Source organism: Osmerus eperlanus, chromosome 12, assembly GCF_963692335.1.
Source record: "Osmerus eperlanus chromosome 12, fOsmEpe2.1, whole genome shotgun sequence".
Lineage (NCBI taxonomy): Eukaryota > Metazoa > Chordata > Actinopteri > Osmeriformes > Osmeridae > Osmerus > Osmerus eperlanus.
The window spans coordinates 1383217-1407416 of NC_085029.1; the positions used below are offsets into that span (position 1 = coordinate 1383217).

Here is a 24200-nt window from a genome sequence, read left to right on the forward strand (position 1 = left end):
CGTAGGCTACAGCGTTTCAGTGAGCAACACTGGTTTGAAACAACAGGTAATGATAATTTCACCCACAAATCGTTTACTTGTAATGTAATGTCATAATAAATCCTACAACAAAAATGTATTTGTGAGGAATGTTTATTTTAACGATTGAAAACAGATGCATTATAGACCACTGTAGTATGTGTTGCCCGGGCAACAGAGGCTAATGTCATGATGCTAATACTTCAGTGACATAGTAGACTGTTTCCGAAAGTAGATGTACTTCCTTAATAAAATCAGCTTATATTGTACATTACACGTCACAATTGTGTGTCATATCACAAAGTAAAATTAGTAAATAGTTATCACCCTGGCCTCTTTGCTTGTGGCGTTTCTGCAGCTGCCTTGCAGTAAAGCAGTTAGCTTAGCTATCTCCCAGAAGTTAACGAGCTGCTAAACTAATGTTCTGCTAGAGGTAGTCACGCGAGTTTTCGTGACGTTAGTGACGTAAGTAGCGTCATTGACTGTGGCTAGCAAGTTAGTCACCATTAGCTTCACTTTTCGCCACAAAAACTTAATTTCCACTTAAACCATGCAACGGAACGTAAATCCCAATAGAAGCAACTCAATCGCTACCAAGACGAAACTTTTGAGCATACCATTTCTACAGATTGCCGCTGTCTTGCGAGCCATGCTACCACTGTGGAAAATGCAGAAGAGTGTCGTTAGAAGCTTGTAAAAATAGATCAAAAGATCAAAAATCTTCAAAAGGATGAATTCACGTAAAACTCCTGGACCGAATAAGATCCCTGGCAAAGTACTCTGCATGTGCAGACCATCTAGATAATATATTCACTGACATTCACTGACATACCATGTATACCATGTCACTGACATGGTATACCCCTGTAATATCAGTCAGTTTAGAAGCTCCCACTCACTGACAGAAGATATCAGCTACCCTTGCATGTAAAGCCTTATCAGATGAGGAGGAATGAGCTCACTATTCAGTCTGGATGCTAATCATCCATCATGGGTCTTTGAGTCAATATAACACTGGCACTGAGAAGGAAGGTGCCTGAAATACTCTTTAGCTACTTGTGGCAACCATATTTAGACACATAAAACAAAGACAATACAGAACAGGTACTGTAACACTTTGAACAAGTTGATGCACCAAAAAAAACTAGTTCTACCACAAAAGTGGCACCTGCATCAGCCACGATGAAAAGACAGCTGTGCACACAATTCAAACTCGTAAGATCCCTAAAGGCTAGACCAGTCGTGCAGAACAGTTCAGAGGTAAATAGGCAGGACAAAGCAAAAGTCGAAAGCCTTCAGATCTGAAGCGAGTGTTCTGGCTCAGAATTATAGTACCAGATTGCATCACCTGGAGCATCCACAAGGATAAACTATTGCCAGGAATTACCTATGGGGAAGCAACCCCAGATCCAGTACTGGAAACTTACCATGGTGACGAACATGAAAAATGCTCATGACTTGTCTAAACCAGTCAAAGGGCCTGCTGAGAATACTTTAGTCTGGCCACTAAGAGACTGTGGACGTCATAATTATCCTGCAAGGGACGGATGACCCCCTGTTGAATTTTTAGCATAGTATGCATAAGTTTATTCAAAAGTGCATTGACAGGAGTGCAAAAAAGTGGACGAACTCACAACAAATGAATAATTGTCCTAGACATAAACCTACTTAGCCTACTTATTCAGTAGTTTGTTGACGGTCCCTAAACATTTGCATTTGCTCTGGCTGGTTGTAAAGACCAATGTGTCGCGGTGTACATTGTAGTACAGTCGGCAAGATAACACTGGCTGTCAAAATATTTGTTTGTAATATCAAACTTCAAACTAACTTCATCACTGTGATTTTTATATATTCACAATGGAGAGAATTACATTTAATTGAGAACTGAAAGTGATATCTTTGAGAACATTTGTTAAAATGGCTTATGTATGTGCTTTTTACCTTTTTAAAAGTCATTTTTAAACATGTTTTTTCCCCAGGTGAGACATTTTCAGAAATCTTCAGCCACATAGAAAAATGCCAGCCTTGTACGCATTGCACGGGCCTCCTTCGCATGCAGACGCCTTGCACTGACTCCAACAATGCCATCTGTGTGTGTGACTACGGCTACTACCTGAACAAGTTGTCTAACCGGTGTGAGCGCTGCACCAAATGCCCTGAGGGCCAGGGTATGGAGTACGGCTGTGACCATGATCGTGACACGGTGTGTGAGGAATGCACCAGGGACTCCTACTCTGACCAGGAGAGTTCCCGGGAGCCTTGTCTACCCTGCACCATTTGCGATGAGGGAGAGCTGGAAGTAAAAGCCTGCAACTCTTCCAGTGATACTGTCTGCCAAGGTAAGATCTACCAAATATTTAATGTTTGAAACTTAACAAAACGGGAGGGAGTCGGTGGCTGAGCGGTTAGAGAATCGGGCTAGTAATCAGAAGGTTGCCGGTTCGATTACCCACCAGGCTTATGACGTTGTGTCCTTGGGCAAAGCACTTCGGGGCGGCTGTGGCTCAGGGGGTAGAGAGGGTTGTCTGTTAATCGCAAGGTTGGCGGTTCGACCCCCGACTCCTCCCAGGCCATGTGCCGAAGTATCCTTGAGCAAGACTCTGAACCCCAAGTTGCTCCCGATGGGCAGGCCGGCGCCTTGCATGGTAGCTCGCTGCCGTCGGTATGTGTGAGTGAGAGTATGAATGGGTGAATGAGAGGCAAACATTGTAAAGCGCTTTGAGTGCCGCTAAGGTAGAAAAGCGCTATATAAATGCAGTCCATTCACCCGACTTGCCTCGGGGAATGTCCCTGTACTTACTGTAAGTCGCTCTGGATAAGAGCGTCTGCTAAATGTAAATGTAAAACCTGTTTTGACTTTACTGCCAATTGTTTGAATGTACTAAAATCAATCAAGAAACTTGTAAGGAGCGTAATTCTAAATGGCATGTGTGTATGTCAGATGAATATGACATTGCTTAATGATCTGGTAGAATGATTTAATCTTACAGTGGAATGAGTTTAAAGATCCTGTAAAGTGGACCTGAAAACCTGGTGGACCTGGTGGTTCCCAAAATTAAGAAAAAAACAGCTGGAGGTAGGGCGTTCTCATATAGAGCGCCTCTTCTCTGGAATAAACTACCCGTCTCAATTAGGGAGTCTGATACTGTTTCGACGTTTAAAATTAGGTTAAAAACTTTATTGTTTAGTCAATTCTACGACTGTTAAAGGTAAGTATGTTACTAGTTGGAGGCAACGGGGGACGGGTTGTTTCCATCCTTATTCTTTAAGTATAACTTATTTTAGAGTTCTCTTCCCCTGGAACAGATTTCATGTTCCAAATGAGGGGGGCTGTCGCTGTCTTGGTGTGTGGGGTTGCATCAAATTCCCCTTTTTTGCTTGACCGGTGGGGATCTCATTCTATTATGACTGTAACTGTTAGCTGCTCCTGGCATTCTCTAATCCCTGCTCTCCTCTCTCTGTCCCCCCCACACACATCCCTTGTGGTGTGGGGGGTTTGAGTTGTCAGCACCTGCCTGGTCGTTGGTCAGCCAACGCTGGACCTGGTCGCGAGTCTCCCGGTCCTGTCCTACATCTATAAAGTTGAATAATGGATTTTGGTGTTTTAAAAACCCATCGACACTGTATGACTATGTTTAGCCTGTGTTCTGCTCCTCTCTCCCACCAACCGTCTCTGGAGGAGGGGATCCCTCTCTGAATTGCTCCTCCCAAGGTTTCTTCAATTTTTTTTCTCCTGTTGAGAGTTTTTTGGGAGTTTTTCCTTGTCTTCCTTGTTTTTCTACAAGATACCATTTTGTAATGCAGTGCAAAAAGCAGTGTGTTTTAAGCAAGAAGTCATTAGAGTCAGTGTGGTCCCTTGGCCTTGTTGAAGAGGCCAACAGCGGAAGGGAAGAAACTGTTTTTGTGGTGTGAGGTATTGGTCCTGATGGACCGCAGCCTTCTGCCGGAGGGGAGTGACTGAAACAGGGAGTGTCCAGGGTGGGAGGAGTCGGCCACAATCTTCATCGCTCGCCTCAGGGTCCTCGAGGTGTGCAGGTCCTCGAGGGTAGGCAGATTGCAGCCAATCACCTTCTCAGCAGTGCGGATGATATGCTGCAGTCTGCTCTTGTCCTTGGCAGTGGCAGCAGCGTACCAGACGGTGATGGAGGAGGTGAGGATGGACTCAATGATGGCTGAGTAGAAGTGCACCATCATTGTCTTTGGCAGGTTGAACTTCTTCAGCTGCCGAAGGAAGTATGAAGCTGATGTTCAGTTCCCACTTGAGGTCCTGGGAGAGGATAGTGCCTAGGAAGCGGAAGGACTCCACAGTGTTGACTGGGGGTGAGTGGGGCTGTGTTCCTCCTGAAGTCCACAACCATCTCCACTGTCTTAAGAGCATTGAGCTCTAAGTTGTTCTGGCTGCACCAGGTCACCAGGTTGGCCGCTTCCCACCTATAATCAGACTCGTCTCCACCAGAGATGAGCCCAATAAGGGTGGTGTCGTCCGCAAACTTCAGGAGTTTGACGGACGGATGACTGGAGGTGCAACTGTTGGTGTACAGGGAGAAGAGCAGAGGAAAAAGGACGCAGCCCTGAGGTGATCCGGTGCTGATGGACCGGGAGTCAGAGACTTGTGTTCCCAGCTTAACGCACTGCTTCCTGTCAGACAGGAAGTCTGTGATCCACCTGCAGGTGGAATCAGGCACGTTCAGCTGGGAGAGCTTGTCCTGAAGCAGGGCGGGGATGATGGTATTGAAGGCAGAGCTGAAGTCCATAAACAGGATCCTGGCATAGGATGCTGGGGAGTCCAGGTGCTGTAGGGTGAAGTGGAGGGCCATGTTAACTGCATCGTCCACAGACCTGTTGGCTCTGTAGGCAAACTGCAGGGGGTCCAGTAGAGGGTCAGTGATGGATTTAAGGTGTGCCAGCACCAGGCGCTCGAAAGACTTCATTACCACAGAGGTCAGGGCGACGGGTCTGTAGTCATTATGTCCTGTTGGCCTTGGCTTTTTGGGCACAGGGATGATGGTGGAGGACTTGAGACAGGCTGGCACATGGCATGTCTCAAGGGAGGTGTTAAAGATGTAGGTAAACACCGGAGACAGCTGGTCAGCGCAGTGCTTGAGGGTGGCTGAAGAGACAGAGTCCGGCCCAGCTGCTTTGCGGGGATTCTGCCTCTTGAAAAGTCTGTTAACTTCACCCTCCTGAATGGAGAGAGTCGTCACTGTAGAGGGGGGGAGGTGGGAGGCCTCCTGGGTGGGAAGGGGTAGTTCAGGACTGTCCAATTGTCTTTCAAATCTGCAGTAGAACTCATTCAGGTCGTTGGCCAGGCGGGAGTCATTAGTGGAGTGGGGGGCTCTGGGCTTGTAGTTGGTAATCTGCCTAAGCCCTCTCCAGACAGAAGCAGAGTCGTTTGCAGAGAATTGGTGTTTTAGTCTCTCTGAGTACAGTCGTTTAGCCTCCCTCACCGCCTTGCTAAACCTGTTCTTCGACTCCTTGAAACTGTCTTTGTCCCCACTCCTAAACGCGGCCTCTTTCTCTGACCTCAACCTTCTGAGTTTAGCTGTAAACCAGGGTTTGTCGTTATTGTAGCTTACCCTGGTGCGTGTTGGTATACAGCAGTCCTCACAGAAGCTGATGTATGATGTCACAGCCTCTGTGAGCTCATCCAGACTATTGGTAGCAGTCGTGAACATGTCCCAGTCAGTGCAGTCCAAGCACGCCCGCAGATCCTCCATAGCTTCACTGGTCCACTGTTTTGATGTCCTCACAGCAGGCTTACAGCGCTTTAGCTTCTGCCTGTATGCAGGAATCAGGTGGACCATGGCGTGGTCAGAGTGACCCAGTGCTGCTCGGGGGACCGCATGGTATGCTTTGCTAATTGTAGAGTAGCAGTGATGCAAGGTGTTTCCTTCTCTGGTAGGGCATTTGATGAATTGTCTATATTTTGGGAGTTCTTGAGTGAGATTGCCTTTGTTAAAGTCGCCTAGCACAATAACCAAGGAATCCGGATTTTCATGCTCCACACTCAGTATTTGGCTGGCGAGCACACGTTGAGCCTCGTTGACGCTAGCCTGCGGAGGCATGTAGACGCCGACCAGAATGAATGATGCAAACTCTCGTGGCGAGTAAAAAGATCTACAGTTAATAAAAAATGATTCCAGATCAGGAGAACAGTGCTGCAGAATCACTGTCACATCTTCACACCAGCCACTGTTAATGTAAAAACAAATACCACCGCCTTTCGTTTTGCCAGAGAGCACAGGGTCACGATCCGCTCTCAGCAGTTTGAAACCTGCTAGCTGTAGCGCAGAGTCTGGGATCAGTTCACTCAGCCATGTCTCTGTAAAGCACAAAACGGAAGATGAATGAAAGTCTCTGTTTTTCCACACCAGTAGCTGAAGTTCATCCAGTTTGTTGCTCAGTGAACGCAAGTTGGAGAGAAATATCCCCGGTAACGCTGTGCGTGCCCCACGCCGACGGAGTCACACCAGAGCACCGGCTCGCTTGCCTCTCCTACGGTGCTTCGCTGCTAGGACAAAGCCGAGGGCGGCTTTGACTATAATTCCAACTAATTCTGCCGCTGGAAGCAGAAAAGTGGGAAATAAATCCACAGGAGTTGTAGTCCTGATCCTAACCACATGTAAAGGTCGTTCGTTACCAACATTGTGTAATTATAAAGTCTACAACTTTACAAATGTTCACCGTAGTCTACAATTAATGGAGTAAAATCGTAATAACATGTTTTTTTATTAAAATATATCAACTAATATGGTGTATTTCATCATCCTGCAGCCGATTTCGCAAGCATCTCGCGATAAAATTCGACCAGCTGCCGAAACGGTCGCTGCCGATCGCAGGCGATCGCGGCGCTTCGCAACCAGTGTGGTCAGTCCCATTTGATAACATGGGCGCCGAAAGAAAAAAGGCCACGCTTACAGGCGCGTCGCAGCCGATCGCAGGCAGTGTGTCCCAGGCATAACACATTAGCTACCATTTCACCAAAATACCATCATTCTACACCGAGTAGCCTAATATCAATTTAGCGGTTTGCACTAACTCATAGCAGAGATACCTCTGGAAAAGTTATCTAGTATAATTATAACAAGCACACAGAACAGAGTGATGAACTGCTGGCGGCGGTGGATTGTCTATGTGCGACCGGAGGAGGAACGGCCGGGAGGGCAATGCTTGGTACGGCTCCGCGCTGCAAGAGAAGCCGTGTGTCCGCGAACCCCGTCTGTCTCTGGTCCATGTTAAAACTATCCGCCGTGAAATGGTCACTGCATTTAGCAGACTCTCTTATCCACTGCAGAGGCGGCTGTTGGCGTTTATCCGAAGCTTTCCATCAGCGTGGCTCTTCACAAAATCAATCCACCTATTTTTCCTTTCCTCATCAATAGGGAAATTAAATAGTGTTGCAGCGCAGCTGAAGTTTTTGCAGGGAAGATGCAGTTGCGGGTGGAGGGAGACATCCTGAAGCTAGCTAGCTAGCTGATGTAGGCTACAATAACAGTACAGCAGTCAGTGATCTGACGTAGATGGGTCGAAATGACGTAGATGGGTAACTTTTTGGCCCCGCCCATTAAAACCTGATCTGAAAACGGAAGAGAAACTGTTCTACGGTCTAACTACACATTTCGGTGCGACAAGGTTTTAGAGCTTTGCACATGCTTTCAGGAACTCATTTCACATAATGTACTGAGAAGCAAATCATTGAATTGACTTTACAGGATCTTTAATGTGATCGTCTGCTGATCAGTATCTGTGTGAGCATAAAGGAAGAAACATCCATGAAACTATCTCAAATTGAGCTATCATGCCTACTTCAACACCGCAATTCAAACCATATGGCACCCTATCATTGTATCATATCTCTTGACACTATGGTTGTTATTGTCTGATAGATGTAAATGTCTCATGCTCATCCCATACAAAGACCACCCTCTCTCTGTCTCCTGAAGACTGTAGGAAGGTCAAAGCCAGGGAGATACTTTTCTGTCATTCCACCCTGTGGGCATTACATGAATTCCCCATGATCCATGTCACCACACATTCCAAGTTCTATGCTACCCCGATTAAATCAACGCTTTTGTGAGGTAACGATAAAGGGAGTCTGTTGAATAGCCGTTTGCTGGGCTGTAGGCGGTCAGTTCTTATCTTGATGGTGCTGACAGTTTGCAGGACTAAAAATGAATCTTTTGTGCTCTCCTAAGATCCCCTTTTGGTGTCGGGGTCTTCAGCTCATGGGGCAGTTGGACTATTTGAGGGACCTACAGATAACTTCAACAGAGACAAAGAATCAGAGTTAGACATTTCTACACATTACGTCAATGCTACTATTGTACTGAACTACGTTTGTGTTGACTTGGTCAAAGCATTGCAATTTACACTTAATACACTACATAAGTTCCTCAAACTGAGGATGCTTGATGGTTAATATTTAAGAAAGGCGACTACTCAACTCTTGTCCCCTTTGTTTACTTTGTTATAGTATTTGTCTCAGATAATAAACATTATTTTGATGCTGACAAAACATTGGTGTTGCTTTAGGAGTGTAATGTCGGTAAAAATATCATATGATGAGTGTAAAATCAGTCCTCAACAGAAGCTTTCCACTTTTGATCTTAGTGAAATTAAACAGTTTTTGGGGTACATCTGTGCAGTTATACCCTAACCTCAATTATACTTGAATAATAACAAGACAAGTTGGCAACACTTTAAATTAAGGTTATATTATCTTCCATGGGACTACAGATGTTAACCACTTAATATGATCATTGCATTGGAAGGGCTTGGTTCAATGCAACACAATTGCAATTGCAGCATGTTGGCTTCTTTTTTTCCCCATATTTATTTTTGGGATGGACAGAAGGGGATTTCAACCTGGGACCACTTCATCTGTGGTTAAATGGTCGACCACTGACCATCTACCTACTTGTTGATAATGTGGTTAAAACACTCAGGGCCTCATTTACTAACAATGGCGCAGTTTAAGCTGCGTCTGTTTTTGCGAGTTTGGTAATAGCGCCCGCTATGCTTCCTCATTTTGCGTAGTATTTATCAGACCTGACACCCATCAGGCAATCAGCGCATACTCCGCCCTCAAGCGTAATTTGCGCGCCTCTAAAATAACAATGGGCTCGCATATTTCTATCATGGATCTTCCTACGGGAAAAAGAAAGCGCAAGCTTAAATGTAGTGATGTGCATGAAGTAACAGCAAACCTGAACATATTACAGGGCAGAACAATTACATTTACATGTATTCATTTAGCAGACGCTTAAGCGACTTCCAAGAGAGAGCTTTACAAAAGTGCATAGGTCAATGATCATAAAAAACGAGATAGCCCCAAAAACATTGTAACCAAAACATGAAGCATACGAACACGAAGAACATCCACACCCTCGGAAAATAATTGGCCTGCCATTGAATAAGGTACGTACATTTGTACACACAGGAAAATGCGCTCCTGGTTAAGACCTGCTTTTAAGACGCAGAAAATTTCCCCCGCAGAATAGAGGCGCACTCTTACTGGCAGTCTTTGTAAATACTGCAGAATATATAATTGATAATTGAGCGTATCCTCCCACCTTTTTGGGTGGAACTCCCACTTTCCCCATGACCCTCCCACAAACGCATATTGAAAGCGCAACTTGCCTGTTCTCGCTCATGTGGCAGGCAATCTGCGATTTTACCCAAGTGCGGCCTGTTTGTAAATACCCCGCATCGTTAAGTCAGTCTTTGTGAACAATTAACGCCTGGAAACCGGCACAAACGGCTTGATAAATGAGGCCCTCAGAGCCTCATGTACTAACGCTTTTGCGCCCACTTCAGGCGTATTTGTTTCGCAATTTGCGCGTAAAAGCATGGCGAGGTATGTACAAACATGCCGCACTGAGGTAAAAGCGCAGACTGACTGTGAGCTTTTACGTGTCATGCATATGCATTCACGGGAGGGTGAAGGGGAAAGTGGGAGTTTCCCATAAAGAGATGGGAGGGGATGCGTTAAGTGCGCCTAATTATGTATTCCGCGGTATGTACAAAAACCGCCTGTGAAAGCGCACCTCTATTTTGCGGTGAAAATTCTCCTCCTGTTAAAAAAAGGCATAAGCCAGGATGCGCACATGCCCTTCTGGTGAAATGGCAGCCGTAACCCTAGCAAGATGAAGACATAGGCCAAAGGATTTTTGCCACAAGGATCACACTTTTTGAGTTGAGTGAACATGAAATTATTACGTGTTACAGATTAAGCATCCATACAATATTACAGTTACTGGAAGAAATCAAAGATTACATCGAAATCTCCGACTCAGTGTTCACATTCCATTCCAGAAGTTGTTAAACTCTTCGCTACATTACAAATATTGGCATCAGGATCATTTAAACAGTCATCGCTGTTTTGACTTTGGTGGCTGATCCATGATAAAAAGAGAGAAGGAGGCCCATTCAATTGCGCGTTTAAATGCTCGCAATGTACGGTATTGTTGGCGGAGAAAGGCGCTGATTACCCGATGACCTACAGGTTTCGTAAATACGACGGAAACTGAAGTATCACAGTGTGCGCAATCTACGGGTTGGCCATGGTGCTAATAACGCTACGTTTGCGAATGTACGTACATGAGGCCCTCAGTGTTGATCTCGTAGGCGATAACGGTTACTAAGGAAAAACTGGAAAACCATTTGGTTTTGATAGAATTATTGACATCAGGTTAGTAGTATTACTAAACGTCTGTATGTAATTTAAATATATTTTTTAAACTAACTTCCTCCATCTGCCTTATAAACACACAATGTTCCAGAGAACTTGAAGAAAAACTTCAAGGGATCTTGTTTGGAAATAAACACAGGTTGCTGACTCCAAACACAAGTGGTTTGTGCGTCCTTCCCTCCAGGCCAGTTAGATGAGGTCTTTGGTGTCTCATCCTCCAAGGAATGCAGTCTGAGCAGATTTTTCTGGCATTCCAGAAAAATATCTATGACATTCTGAGGTTGTTTAAGTTCTTTCCTTACTGAGTTTTTGTAATAGCTTAGTTTTTTTTGAGGGATACTCTGCTGACTGTTAATTTTAGCTGTATTTTATTTTGTGTCCTTGCACCTTATTTAAGTTGCTACTGAGGTGACAGACGTAACCATTGTACCCTCTTTAAATGTGGTGTCATTGTTCTACAGTTAGCTTCTCATTTAGCTGAGGCTTGGTTACGTACCTGAAGTTGTTTGTCCCTGGTTAGTCTTGCAGAGTCTTACCATAGATAAAGAAAGTGCTGTAGGTTTTCAACCCTGATGTAGGTCACTTAACAGGGTCAAAGGTTAATGGAAGGTTGGGAGTGGAAGTAGAGGGGTATTTCAAGGATGCATGGTATTTCTGTGGAATAAAGCAGGCAGGGTGGAAAGCAGGAGTGCAGAGGGAGAGGAAGGGAGACATTAGATTCCATTAGAATTTTTTTTTAAGCGACAAGGAAAATATTCCCTACATCTACATTCCATTTTTTTCATAATAAAATTATCAAATCAAAAGCTGTGCCCAAACTCTGACCAATAGTTTTTCATTGAATGTTTTATGTGTGTCATCATAATGTCTAAAACCATGGCTGGTGGCTACTACATTCTTTTACCAACTTTGGTTTCATTTCTTTTCACTAAAGCTCCATGGCCAGATTATGACCTGTTAACCTCTTCAGTACAATGTGAGCCTTATACTGATGAAGGCAGTTAATGTCTCAAATTCCTAACTAGAAACAATGAATGGTTTCCTTGCTGCGATGACTCAATTTTAGAATTTGGATATAACCATTCCCAAAAATTCCTATAGGTTTGTGACACTGTCAGTGTACTTGCCCTGCTTCATACCCAAGTTTATATAAATGAATGAGACTTCATTGCATTGGTAATTGTGTTTTCTCACATTTGCAAAATAGATTCATTGGCTTGGCATTCACAAATAATAAGAGCATTTCACTCATTCCTATTCCTTCCTGTTAGCATGCAAGGGCATATTTGAACACACCCATAACTCATAGCACTTGCATACAGGGAAATTAAATGAAGTAAATAAAAAAAACTTCCCATTTAATGTGCAGAGTTGGTGTTCTGTGTGGTCTTTAGTCATGTCATTCAGAATTAGAATAATACAGTATAATGAGACAAAGATTAACAAAACAAAAGTACAGTGAAATTGATATGGGGTGTAGCAAAGAAGAGACAGGTAGTGCAGTAACAGAGAGAGAATTAGACACAGGTAGTGCAGTAACAGAGAGAGAGAGACAGGTGGTGCAGGAACAGAGAGCGAGGGAAAGAGAGGTGCTGTAAGAATACAGAGAGAGAGAGACAGGTGATGCAGGAACACAGAGAGATAGAGAGAGAGACGGGTGGTGCAGGAACAGAGAGAGAGAGACGGGTGGTGCAGGAACAGAGAGAGAGACAGGTGGTGTAGGAACAGAAAAGATACTTAGAGACAGGTGGTGCAGTAACACAGAGAGAGAGAGATGGGTGGTGCAGGAACAGAGGGAGAGAGAGACAGGTGGTGCAGGAACAGAGAGAGAGAGACAGGTGGTGCAGGAACAGGGAGAGAGAGACAGGTGGTGCAGTAACAGAGAGAGAGATGGGTGGTGCAGGAACAGAGAGAGATACTTAGAGACAAGTGGTGCAGTAACACAGAGAGAGAGAGACGGGTGGTGCAGGAACAGAGAGAGAGAGACACCTGTTGGTGCAGTAACACAGAGAGAGACGGGTGGTGCAGTAACACAGAGAGAGAGACGGGTGGTGCAGGAACAGAGAGAGAGATGGGTGGTGCAGGAACAGAGAGAGATACTTAGAGACAAGTGGTGCAGTAACACAGAGAGAGAGAGACGGGTGGTGCAGGAACAGAGAGAGAGAGACACCTGCTGGTGCAGTAACACAGAGAGAGACGGGTGGTGCAGTAACAGAGAGAGAGACGGGTGGTGCAGGAACAGAGAGAGAGATGGGTGGTGCAGGAACAGAGAGAGATACTTAGAGACAAGTGGTGCAGTAACACAGAGAGAGAGAGACGGGTGGTGCAGGAACAGAGAGAGAGACGGGTGGTGCAGGAACAGAGAGAGAGACGGGTGGTGCAGGAACAAAGAGAGAGAGAGATGGGTGGTGCAGGAACAGAGAGAGAGACGGGTGGTGCAGGAACAAAGAGAGAGAGAGACGGGTGGTGCAGGAACAGAGAGAGAGACGGGTGGTGCAGGAACAGAGAGAGAGACGGGTGGTGCAGGAACCGAGAGAGAGACTCAGAGACAGATTGAGCAGATGCTTAGAAGAGTGTACTGGTCGATAAAAGCGATGGAGTTACTCTCTTACACTCTCAGGTTTCGCTGGGTGACCTCTACGAGTGCTGATCACATTCTGCTGCAGAGCGCACACAAACACACACATTTTATTAATTTAGCATACACTTTCATCCAAGCGCCATTCAAATAGTGCATGTAGAAAGTGCAGCAGAATTAAGGATCAGAAGTGTATAGTTCTAACAGTATTTCTCTGGATAAAGCCAAGGAACAGTCTATATTTTAACAGGCAAAGTGCGACAATAACATTTCAACTGCAGCACAACATGTGCCTTTGTACACACATAATCTCTCTCACACACAAGCAACCCAACTCCCTGACATGGTCATACACTCATGCATACACAGGCATGTGTAAACATGTGTAAACATGCCTGTGTAAATGGAAATACTGCATAACAGACAGTAGGAAAGGGAAAAGAGAAATATATTGTAGATAATGGAAATAAGAAGCAGGGAGAAAATCATAGAAAATATACAATCATGAGAAACGTATGATCTACTGTTTTATTGTAATACTAAATAATATAGAACAATCTTAGTGGATGATGTCTTACAAACACCGTTAAAGTCAAGGTGTGAAGGCATTTGGAAAGCTGAATGGTACTGTAGGAGTCTTGAGTCTGAAGGAACTCTCAAACACACACATACACATATACACACAGCATTCACTACTATTCCCTAGGATTGCATATGTAAAGTGAGCACCAGAAATCCTTGGACAGTAAAATATGATGTTATATCATGTATACTTGGTTGCATATCCGTTACATGCAATGACTGCCTGAAATCTGTGACCCATACCCAGACAGATTACATATATCATAATACTTTGTTACACATATCTGCAGGCTCTTTATGTTTTTATAGCAAACTGTAACCTGACCTTAATGTTCTTCAGGTTTCCTAATAGGTTTCTTTGTACTGGGTTTCCTCTGAGGTCTGCTGGTCTTCTGTGGATGGTGGGCCGGGATACATCAATGCCTACAGTCTGGTGCTTATGACTTTGGGCCATAGTGAGAAAAGAGTTGGGTCAGCCACTATAGCTGTCTTCCGTTTTCTACTTCCTTGGTCATTTTCCAGATTTGAGCTTATTGGTGTTTTTGAGGTGGCTCTCCAAGCTGAATTGAAAGCCTATAATCAAGAAAACGTCAGCTTTTCCATGCATTCAGTGACACAAATGATTACACCTGCATAATGGAATATAACTGTAGTCAAATGAACAAATACTTTTTGTGCCATAAATGTACAATATACAAAAGGTGCTGTGTTGAAATGTCTAAATGAGTCATAATAATGGAAAGATCCAATCACATGGATGGAAAGATCCTCCAGTTAAGGGTACAGTAAGGGGGATCTTAGAGGCAGTACAAACCAATAGTAGTGAATTATTCTCTCATGTGGAGAGGAGCTGAGCTTGGCTGATTGTTCCAAGAGTTAGAGAGGGTTGAGACAGGAGGAGCATCTGTGTCTCACAAAGGAGGGCTATGTCATTGTATGGTGTCTGGTATCCTTTCTAATGGGGTGGGGGTTGTGTGTGTGTGGATGTGGGGAGGGGGAGGGGGGGTTGATGCGCTGGAGAGAAATGGGGAGGGGTCAAAAGAGAGAAGGAAAGGCCACATAGAGGAATGGGGGAATATGGTAGCATTACATGTCGAAAAACTAATGTTAGGCTGCTAGGCTAACAGAAGACTATATTTGCAGCTCAGTGGTTGAAAGACATGGGGCCAGTCACTTGCATCTAAGCAGTGCTCTGCTGTGTGGTCCTGAGACACAGAGACACTTTACTTAAGCAAATACCATGAAAAGGAAAGGAGATGGATGAAAGGCCTAGATTAACGCCAAGATTACAGTGAGATTAATCTAGATTCAAAAAATTAATCTATGCCCACCACTATTTTTTTACAGTGTACTTTGTGTGGCGCTATTCTATCTGATGTGTTCTATCCTGTTACTAGTTTGTGCAACTTCTATCCTGGCCTTTCATCCATCTCCTTTCCTTTTCATGGTATTTGCTTAAGTAAAGTGTCTCTGTGTCTAGATAGATAGAATAGCGCCACACAAAGTACACTGTAAAAAAATAGTGGTGGGCATAGATAATTTTTTTGAATCTAGATTAATCTCACTGTAATCTTGGCGTTAATCTAGATTAAAATGGCTCATTTGAATGCCGCCGAAGGCATTCAGAATATGTGTGCTACCCAAATAATGACTAAAAGTAAGTCTTTGAGAACGGGTTTCTCAAGCCAGGTGGCGCATTAGACCAGGAGCTCATCTCCTGTTTCCAAAATGCATCACAAACTGCTTGAGAAAGCTGTTCTACTATGATAATTGGTGATGAAAATAAATTATGTTCAATAAGATGTACTTGTGTTTATTAACTGGAGTCAGGTGGCTGAGCGGTTAGGGAATCGGGCTAGTAATCTGAAGGTTGCTAGTTCGATTCCCGGCCGTGTCAAATGACGTTGTGTCCTTGGGCAAGGCACTTCACCCTACTTGCCTCGGGGGGAATGTCCCTGTACTTACTGTAAGTCGCTCTGGATAAGAGCGTCTGCTAAATTACTAAATGTAAATGTAATTAACTCCTTATTAGATTAGTTAGCTTGGCTGACAGAGCTGTGCTGACGGGCTTGCCTCGGTTGCACTCAAACATCGTAGTTTGACGACGACTCTTCCCTGCGCTACATCAGTGCTTGGCCCGGCATATTCCGCATTAGCTAAGGGATGCTTTGCGTTTAGGTGGTATTTGAGACTGGAAGAACTCCTACAGTAAACTAATTACGCATAGCACAAGGTGCAAACAACCTTAGTCTTGTCTAGGTTTCCATTGGGAAGCTTCTTAAAAATACATTTTCCCTGAAGCAAACCAGGCGGCTTCATAGCTGCATCCATGTTAGCACGTCACGTTTGATGTGATAATTTCATACACAAGGCATACACACAGGTTCGAAGACTCGTTCTCGCCCCCTACAGTGCAATTCGGCTAGGTATACATCCGTGCTAAAATATCAAGGTGAAAGTCATCATAGCTTGCGTAGTATAGACCCAGCTCCCAACCCAAGTTTGAGAATAGATTAACTTTTTTTATCTTTATTATAAAAAATGTTATCGCCGATAAGAGTCGCAGCGCGTCAACGCGCGTTAACGCCGATAACGGACCACCACTAAAAAACTATTTAAAACTATTAAATTACAGTACTTTTCCTGTAAATTTTACGTGTTTTTTTCTGTATTTCTGAATGACAGGAAATACAGATAGAAAGACAATGGCAAAATGTAAATTTATATATTAACATTAAAATTACAGAAAAATATTGTTACTTAAAAATACACTAAAATGTCTGTTTTTTTTAACAAATATTAATAACATTTTCACCAACATGTTCTGTTAAAACACATAATTTCACTTAATCAAAACTAGCTATTTTAACAGTTATTTTGCAGATATTTACTTTCATCCCACGGACAAATAACTTCTTAATAAAATTTGGGGTTTCGACATAGGAACCTTCAATTGTGAACTGAGCTCTGGTAGTTGACGTCATGCAATCACAGCATGCACCAGTCAATATCAAAGACTACAAAAGCCTGCAAAAGCCTTTTTGGGTCTATCTCGTTGTTTATGATCATTGACCAATGCACTTTTAGTAAAGCTCTCTCTTGGAAGTCGCGTTGGATAAAAGCGTCTGCTAAATGAATAAATGTAAAGACTCCAGAGTAGGACGAAGGAAAGTTTATCAGATAGTTGTGGAGCGGCAACGCTCCTGTTACCCAGAAAGCCTTGTGGCGAGCTAAAAATCTACAAAGTTAAAGGTTTAAGCTGAGTCAGATAAGCATTGTTTGGAGTTTTGTTGTTGTTTTCGTTCTGTTTTGGTATGTGTAAAGTGATGGTCTGTAGTTTGGATAAATTAAGTGTTCACCCTGAGTGTGAATGTTGTCCAGTTAGATGGTGATCTAACCTGTCTAATAAGACAAATGCAGCGAGCAAAGTTCCTCTCCAATTCGTACAGCTAGCCGTCACTACAGTTGTAAATATCTGGATACTGATTACAGCATCTGGGGGGTATTCCAGGTAGCAGGTTTAACAAACTCTGAGCCTAACCCTGAACTCTGAGTTGAGTTACTCTAAAATTGGAAACTCTGAAAACTCGGTTCCAGAAAAGCTGATTTGAATTTGTTAACTCAACTCGGAGTACGTCAACTCTGAGTTAAGCGCGCGCATGAGAACTATTAAAAGCCAACATCAATGGAGCTCCGATACTGGGATCAACCATGGCACCCAGCAACAAAAAACCTTGTCCTACTTCACCACACTTCAGATATAAGTTTTATTTCGTGTTCAATCTGAGCACATATTACGGAAAAAAAGCAACACGGCTGTAGCAGCGTATACAATTGGCGTGGGAGACAAACTGCCTAGTCAATGCATACATTTGATGTAATAGCCAGTCCATACCGTTAATATTACAGAAGAAAAAGTGGGAGACTTAATAAAATAGCATGTTCAATGTTATATTAAATATAAAAACATACTACAAACAGGTAAGACATATTTTGCTTAAGCTATACGCTTGTGATTGTAGCCTCGAAGTCACCTTGGTTTTAATCATATATCGACATGATACAAAGTAAATATCAATTGGTGCCTATTTCAACTTGTAATAGCAGTTTCCCCCAACAGAATGCTTTTCAAATCAAATCAAAATGTATTTGTATAGCCCTTTTTACACGCAAGCATGTCGAGGGGTTCACATACGCCCATAGAACTGCCCCTCAACCAACCTAAACCCTCAAGGAAGACAAGGAAAAACTCCCAGAAAAACCCACTGCAGGAGAAAAAATTGAAGAAACCTTGGGAGGAGCAATTCAATGAGGGATCCCCTCATTGAATTGCTACAAAATACAGGAATTTTTGTATTTTGGCTATATTGACTATATTACCTAGATGGAAAAATGCAGTTCTGGTAATTTGCTTAATATTTTCATCAAAGGATGATTACGATGATGATTAAGATGACGAAGAGACATTGACTGCTGCCGCAGAAAATGGATGCAGAGAATTATTTATGGTAGCTACTGGTAGTTCTCTCCCCATGTACTTTTATTTACAGGCTTGTGTGGAATTGTCAGTTACACTGACATTATGAGAATAATGAATATAAAAAACGATTTGCACATTCTGATCCTGTTGAACAGAGCATGGATGCAGTATACAGTGATATGTTCATTTAATGGCAGGTGAATTCTGCATGTGGAACTGTGAAATGTAATGCAATCCCATGTATTCCCAGTTACAAGTAAATGAGTTGTACAAATTGCACCTCATGAAGAATTGCCAAAAACTGACCAAGAGATGGTGTAGGCCTACTTAGGGTAGAAGAATAAAGGATAATCTTGAAAAAGATTTACTGGAACACCAGTTACAGGAGGATGCATGTAACAGGTGATGTTAATTGTAGAAACAATAATCTATATCAATATTAATTGTTGAATTTGCTGAATTTCTATTTTGACCAAGAGATGGTGTACTTAGGGCAGAAGAATAAAGGCTGATCTTGTAAGGCTATCAACCTGCCCCCACCTCTCATATGGTAAAATCTGGAGTTACTGGATGGAGTCTCAACTTGATGGCTCTCACACATCATTGTGTAACTTACTGTGGCATTGCTAGTCATGTTGATAAGTAAGGGTCAAGATTGTGGTGTTATTAGTTGTTTTGGGTATAAAAGGAATTGTGAAGCATCTGTGGATTCTTGATCTCCTGAGACCTTCTCCTCAGCTCTGGCTTGTCCTACTCCTTCTTCCTCACCTCTTGCTTTCTATCTCTAGTTTACAATAATCATGGTAGAGTGGGTAAGAGTTAACCTTCATTGATTTCATTCATTTGCAATATGATTAAATTATTATATTATTTAACCTTACTTTGACCATTCTTGCTCTGATTTAACCCATAGAGTCGAATAACTGTAATTCCATTGGTATTGGCATTATTTGGTTAATGTTAATACACTGTTCAGTTTCCCATCTTCCTTTCCAATTAGTTTCAGTTGTTTGGCCAATATTGACCCCCTACAATGTTGAAATAGATTTGCTGAAACACCAGTTACAGGATGGTACATGGTCACAGGTGAATCATGTAAATTATAGGAACAATAGCCAATAAACATACTCATTGTTAGATTTCTATTTGTAGGCAATGAAGAAGACCAAATACAATTTCAATTATTTGTCTTTATTTCAGTGCCAAAAAGCATTTGGTCAGTTCTGAGTGCACGTCCACGGCGAGTAACATTAGCGATGTTGGCCTAATTAAATTTTGTTCGAGATCGGTTGGCTGAACCAGGAAAGGATATCCCTAGTCTGCCAACGCTATCAGGCTCAGAAAGAGGGAGGGGATAGATAAAAACGCAGAGTTTGGCATGGAAAACCTTCTAGCGAGCAGGTTAGTTTCACGGAGTAAGTAACCATGGAAACTTACCAAAAGGTTTCGTTACCTCTCTTTCTGGAACGGAAACCTCGGAGTAAGCCTCTTTTCAGGGTTAAACAACTCAAAGTTTTCACTAAACCTGCTACCTGGAATACCCCCCAGGATGCTGTATGTTGTGCACACAACTTGTTTTGAATGAACATTTTAAATTGTGATATCTTGTTTTGGCTTTATTGAATTTTTTTTTAAATTGAAAATGCTGTATTTTTAAATTAAAGTGTAATTAATTAAAGTAGTATTTACTGGTAAAGAACAGCATGTAATGTAATAGTACAGATATATCTTGTACATTTGGTACAGGAAAATAAAAATAATAAAAAATAAAAAACTGTAATTACTGTAATTTAATGGGTTTAATCTGGTGTCCCAGCTGCCAGATTGTTCCAGTTTTTTTACAACTTTTTTTTTACAGTGTGTACAATGATTATTTGTAACATGAGTTAGACTTGAGAGAGGTAAAACGACTCTTGTAATAGGAGGAATTACAACCCTTTTTCACTGAAAGGCTGCAGAGCCTAACCATACTGATGGTTACATTGTCAAAACCTCTTTTAAGACACACCAGCCAGGGTACTTGATGAGTAAAACTGAGACACCCTTCTGTCTGGTTGCCTCCTGTATTGCGCTCTGAAAACGAGGACACAGAAACCCACATGAAAGAGGATGGCGGCTGCACAGAATGCAGCCCTCTGTTGTTCAGCAGAGCACACAGGGACTAGATGACTAAGGCTTCAAATGCGAGCACACCAAGTCTACAGGTGCTCTGACAAAATGTCCTAGGTGGACTAAGTCTAGATGACTTGTACCTGAATATTTAGAAGTCTGTTGGTGGGCTGCCCCCAGTATTTACATGTCCCCTGAGGGTTCAGACAGCTTATCTGGCAATTGCTTGACAATAAGTATGGATGTGCATATGTCTCAGGTAAAAAAGTAAAAATTTGATTTATTTTACTGGAAGCAATAACATAAATTTATGAAGGAGGGAAGGGAGAGAGTGGAGAGTGGGAGAGAGAAAGAGAAAAGGAGGTGACTGTCCAATAGCTTCCAGAAAGGCATTAATTAAGGTTCTGGCAAAATGTATACATGCATAAGCAGTGTGTTTTCCAGGAATAACATGTTGGCCTCATTTCAAAGAAGATTGTCAGTAACTGAAGTAAATGACAGACTTAAGTTTCTACATTTGCACAAAGTAGAATGTCTGATGTGCATTAATTGCGAGGTAACGTGGGTGAGAGTGGATGGATGCCCGAGCTCTTACCCTGTAAATGACTCCCCAGGGGAGTAGGAAATGACCGAGTTATGTAGATGGGAAGAGGGAGTAAGGGTTTGTGGAAGAGAGAGTTGAATGATGACGCAGTAGTAGAAGTGAAGCACTCAGAGTAGGGCTTAGGGAGGGGTGGTTTAACATTCTGTTCTTTTAGGCCTAGGGCTTATGACCCTGAACTGACACATTGCAGCCTCTCAGATCCTTGTGGATCTATACCAACATATCTCAAAGCCCCAAGATCTCCCACTGGGAAGGGTATCAAAGACTGAACAGTATGCTCTTCCATCTGCCTCGAGTGAGTAAGGGAGCTGTCGCCAGATTGAAGTATCAAGCTGTCGTCAGTGGCGGTCCTAGCACATTTGGCGCCACGGGCAAGTACATGGAACCAATGGCACAAACACAATCGCAATACCTTTTTTATGCCAGCAGAGGGCGCCAAACACATAAAATGTGGAAAATGCCGCCCCTCTCTTCATGGCGCCCCGGGCGGCTGCCCGGACTGCCCGTGCTTAAAACCGCCCCTGGCTGTCGTGTATGGTTGAACCCTGTTGACAACCCATTGCATCTTCTGAATTGTCAACAATCGTAACAAACTCTAATTTAAATAACTTTTTTAATGTTTAGACTGAGGATAATTTTATATCAGAAGAGGATTGTAAAATGCATGGATCATTTGATCTAAAATGGAATGACTATGTCTCAACTCTTCATAACAGGACACAGTAACCTCCTTTCTTTTCTTTTCTCTCTTGCTCTTGCAGATCTAAACCCTCGCTTGTCCTCCATTTCGCCCTCTCTCTCTCCGGGGTCCTCGATGCCCCCCTTCACAGATGAGGATCTCCTGCCAGACACCACCACGGAGAGCCCCACCACCAGTGTGGACTTCCCCAAGTTCATCTACCAGGGTCTGAATGAACACCTCATTCCTATCTACTGCTCCATCCTGGCAGCCGTTGTTGTTGGCCTTTTGGCCTTCATTATTTTTAAGAGGTGAGGAAGGTGAGGGGACACTAACAGATAAGTGCAAGTGTAATGTAACTTTCTGTCCAACAGCAAAACAAATGATTCACGCAATCAACATGTTGATTAACTACTGAATAAAAAGAAAAGAACACTTTTTATAGGCATTATTTTTCATCAAATACGGTTAAATATGATCATTATGAAGACATCCGATTAATTTACTAGCATGAACTTAAAAATCCATGGAGCTCAAATTTTGGACTAAAAGTTTAAAGAATACAGTCAAGTCAATAATTATTGATACGTAAGTCAATAAAGCACCTTCAAATTTTTCTTTGTGACATTTACAAACCGAGAAATTGCAATAAGAAGATAGCTACAGGACGCCCCCACTATTAGGACAATAATTAAGTATTGTAAAATATGCTCTGATGAAACATGTTTCATGTTGGAAGGAGGATGCATTATGTCATTGTATCCACTTCTCATTGTTGATAGAAGATAGAAGACAACACCAGAGGCGGATCTGGGGGGTATACCAGGTAGCGGGTTTAGTGAAAACTCTGAGTTGGTTAACCCTGAAAAGTGGCATACCTCGGGGTTTCCGTTCCAGAAAGAGAGGTAACGAAACCTTTTGGTAAGTTTCCATGGTAACTTACTTCGTGAAACTAACCTGGGCTGCGTTTCCCGATAACGATGGATCGTAGCTGTTACGAGGGTTCTCTACGATCAAAATAACGATCCATCGTTATTTCTTACGTGCGTTTCCCGAACATGCTCATAAGGAGAACCATCGTACGTGTCTCTTAAGTTGCACTTAACAAGACGCTGTCCATTGTACTGAAATGTGATTCTTCTGACGCAACTTTAAGACTTAAAAATGTATACATTAACCAAAATATTTGACGAATTACGGGACACCAAAAATATTTTCTGTCGCTACAGAAAACTTTACATTTATTATAGGCTACTTATTTGAGTACTTTTCAATGTACATTGTATGATGCTACATGAAGGCAAAGACAATAAGGTGAACGTGCAAACTATGCTGCATCTGAGTTTTACACCGGTGTTAGGAACCTGCAATCAGCGACACAGGATGCTAAATACCAATAGGAGGTCTTGGAAATTAAGTGGGCTTGTCTCCAAATTGAGGTGAGGAAGCTCTTGTTTGAAGAGATGAAGTTCACAAGGCCCTCCATTTCTGTGCCTATTCTTCTTCCCTATCAACAAGGTAGTGTCAAATTTAGGTTACCTTATAGCCTAAGCATACAATGTTTATTTAAATTAAGTAAAGGCTGAATTGTGTATTGTATCATATATTCAGTGTTGCCTGTCCAATCCTTACATGTTTACCTTATAGATCCATGTGAGGAGCAGGAGCAGGGAGAACAAACTCCACTAAAAAAAATATTTCTCAAATTACTTGTGCCTTGGTTTTTAACTCTTCTTGGTAGGCTACTCCACTTTCCATAGGCAAATATATATATATACAGTATGAGTCCTATATTTACTAGTTGATTGAACTACAATGTTAAAAACCATGCATATAAATGGTATCACACATGGCATGTCCCAGCTAGCAGCCTAAATAATTCAATGTACAAATACAAGCATCTCAATCCAACATATTTACTGTCTTATTTTCTAGTGCTGACTATATCTACAATCTTGCATAGGCCAAAAGCTTTCCCAGACCATGTTTGCAATCTCATAATTCTCACATATTGGCCACAAATGACATTGTGACAAATGACAAACACATAAGTAATGAATACCCCGTCTTCAACATGGAATCATTGTTTCTGACATGAATAATCAACTCTACTTTAATTGATGGTTGATCAATTATACTCATTATGAGTGTAAGATATGTCAGATGACATCATGATATCATGCTGCTCCTGAACCACATAGAAGCAGACATGCAGAGGCTAACAAGGAGGTCCTTTGCACTGACCCCTGCAACCCAACTACTGGCAGTGTTAAGGTTCTATGCCACTGGCAGTTTTCTGGAGGTTATTGGAGATGGACATGGGCTCTCCAAGGCCTCAGTGTCAAGATCTGTGCTGGCTGTCACAACTGCATTACTTTGCCACATCCTAGACCACATCCAATTCCCCACAACCAGAGGGGACAAATCAGCGGTGCAGGACTTAGGCTATCTTCAATGGCT

General features: G+C 42.7%; 1 protein-coding gene across 1 annotated transcript in view; it reads left to right on the forward strand.

Moving 5' to 3' along the window:
- The window catches only part of ngfrb (nerve growth factor receptor b), a 73655-nt gene that overhangs the window by 17906 nt on the left and 31549 nt on the right, over positions 1-24200 (forward strand). Inside the window, exons 3-4 of the mRNA XM_062475141.1 lie at positions 1998-2357; positions 21823-22051. Coding sequence (XP_062331125.1) covers positions 1998-2357; positions 21823-22051 — 589 coding nt within the window. The remainder of the gene's footprint in view (positions 1-1997; positions 2358-21822; positions 22052-24200) is intronic.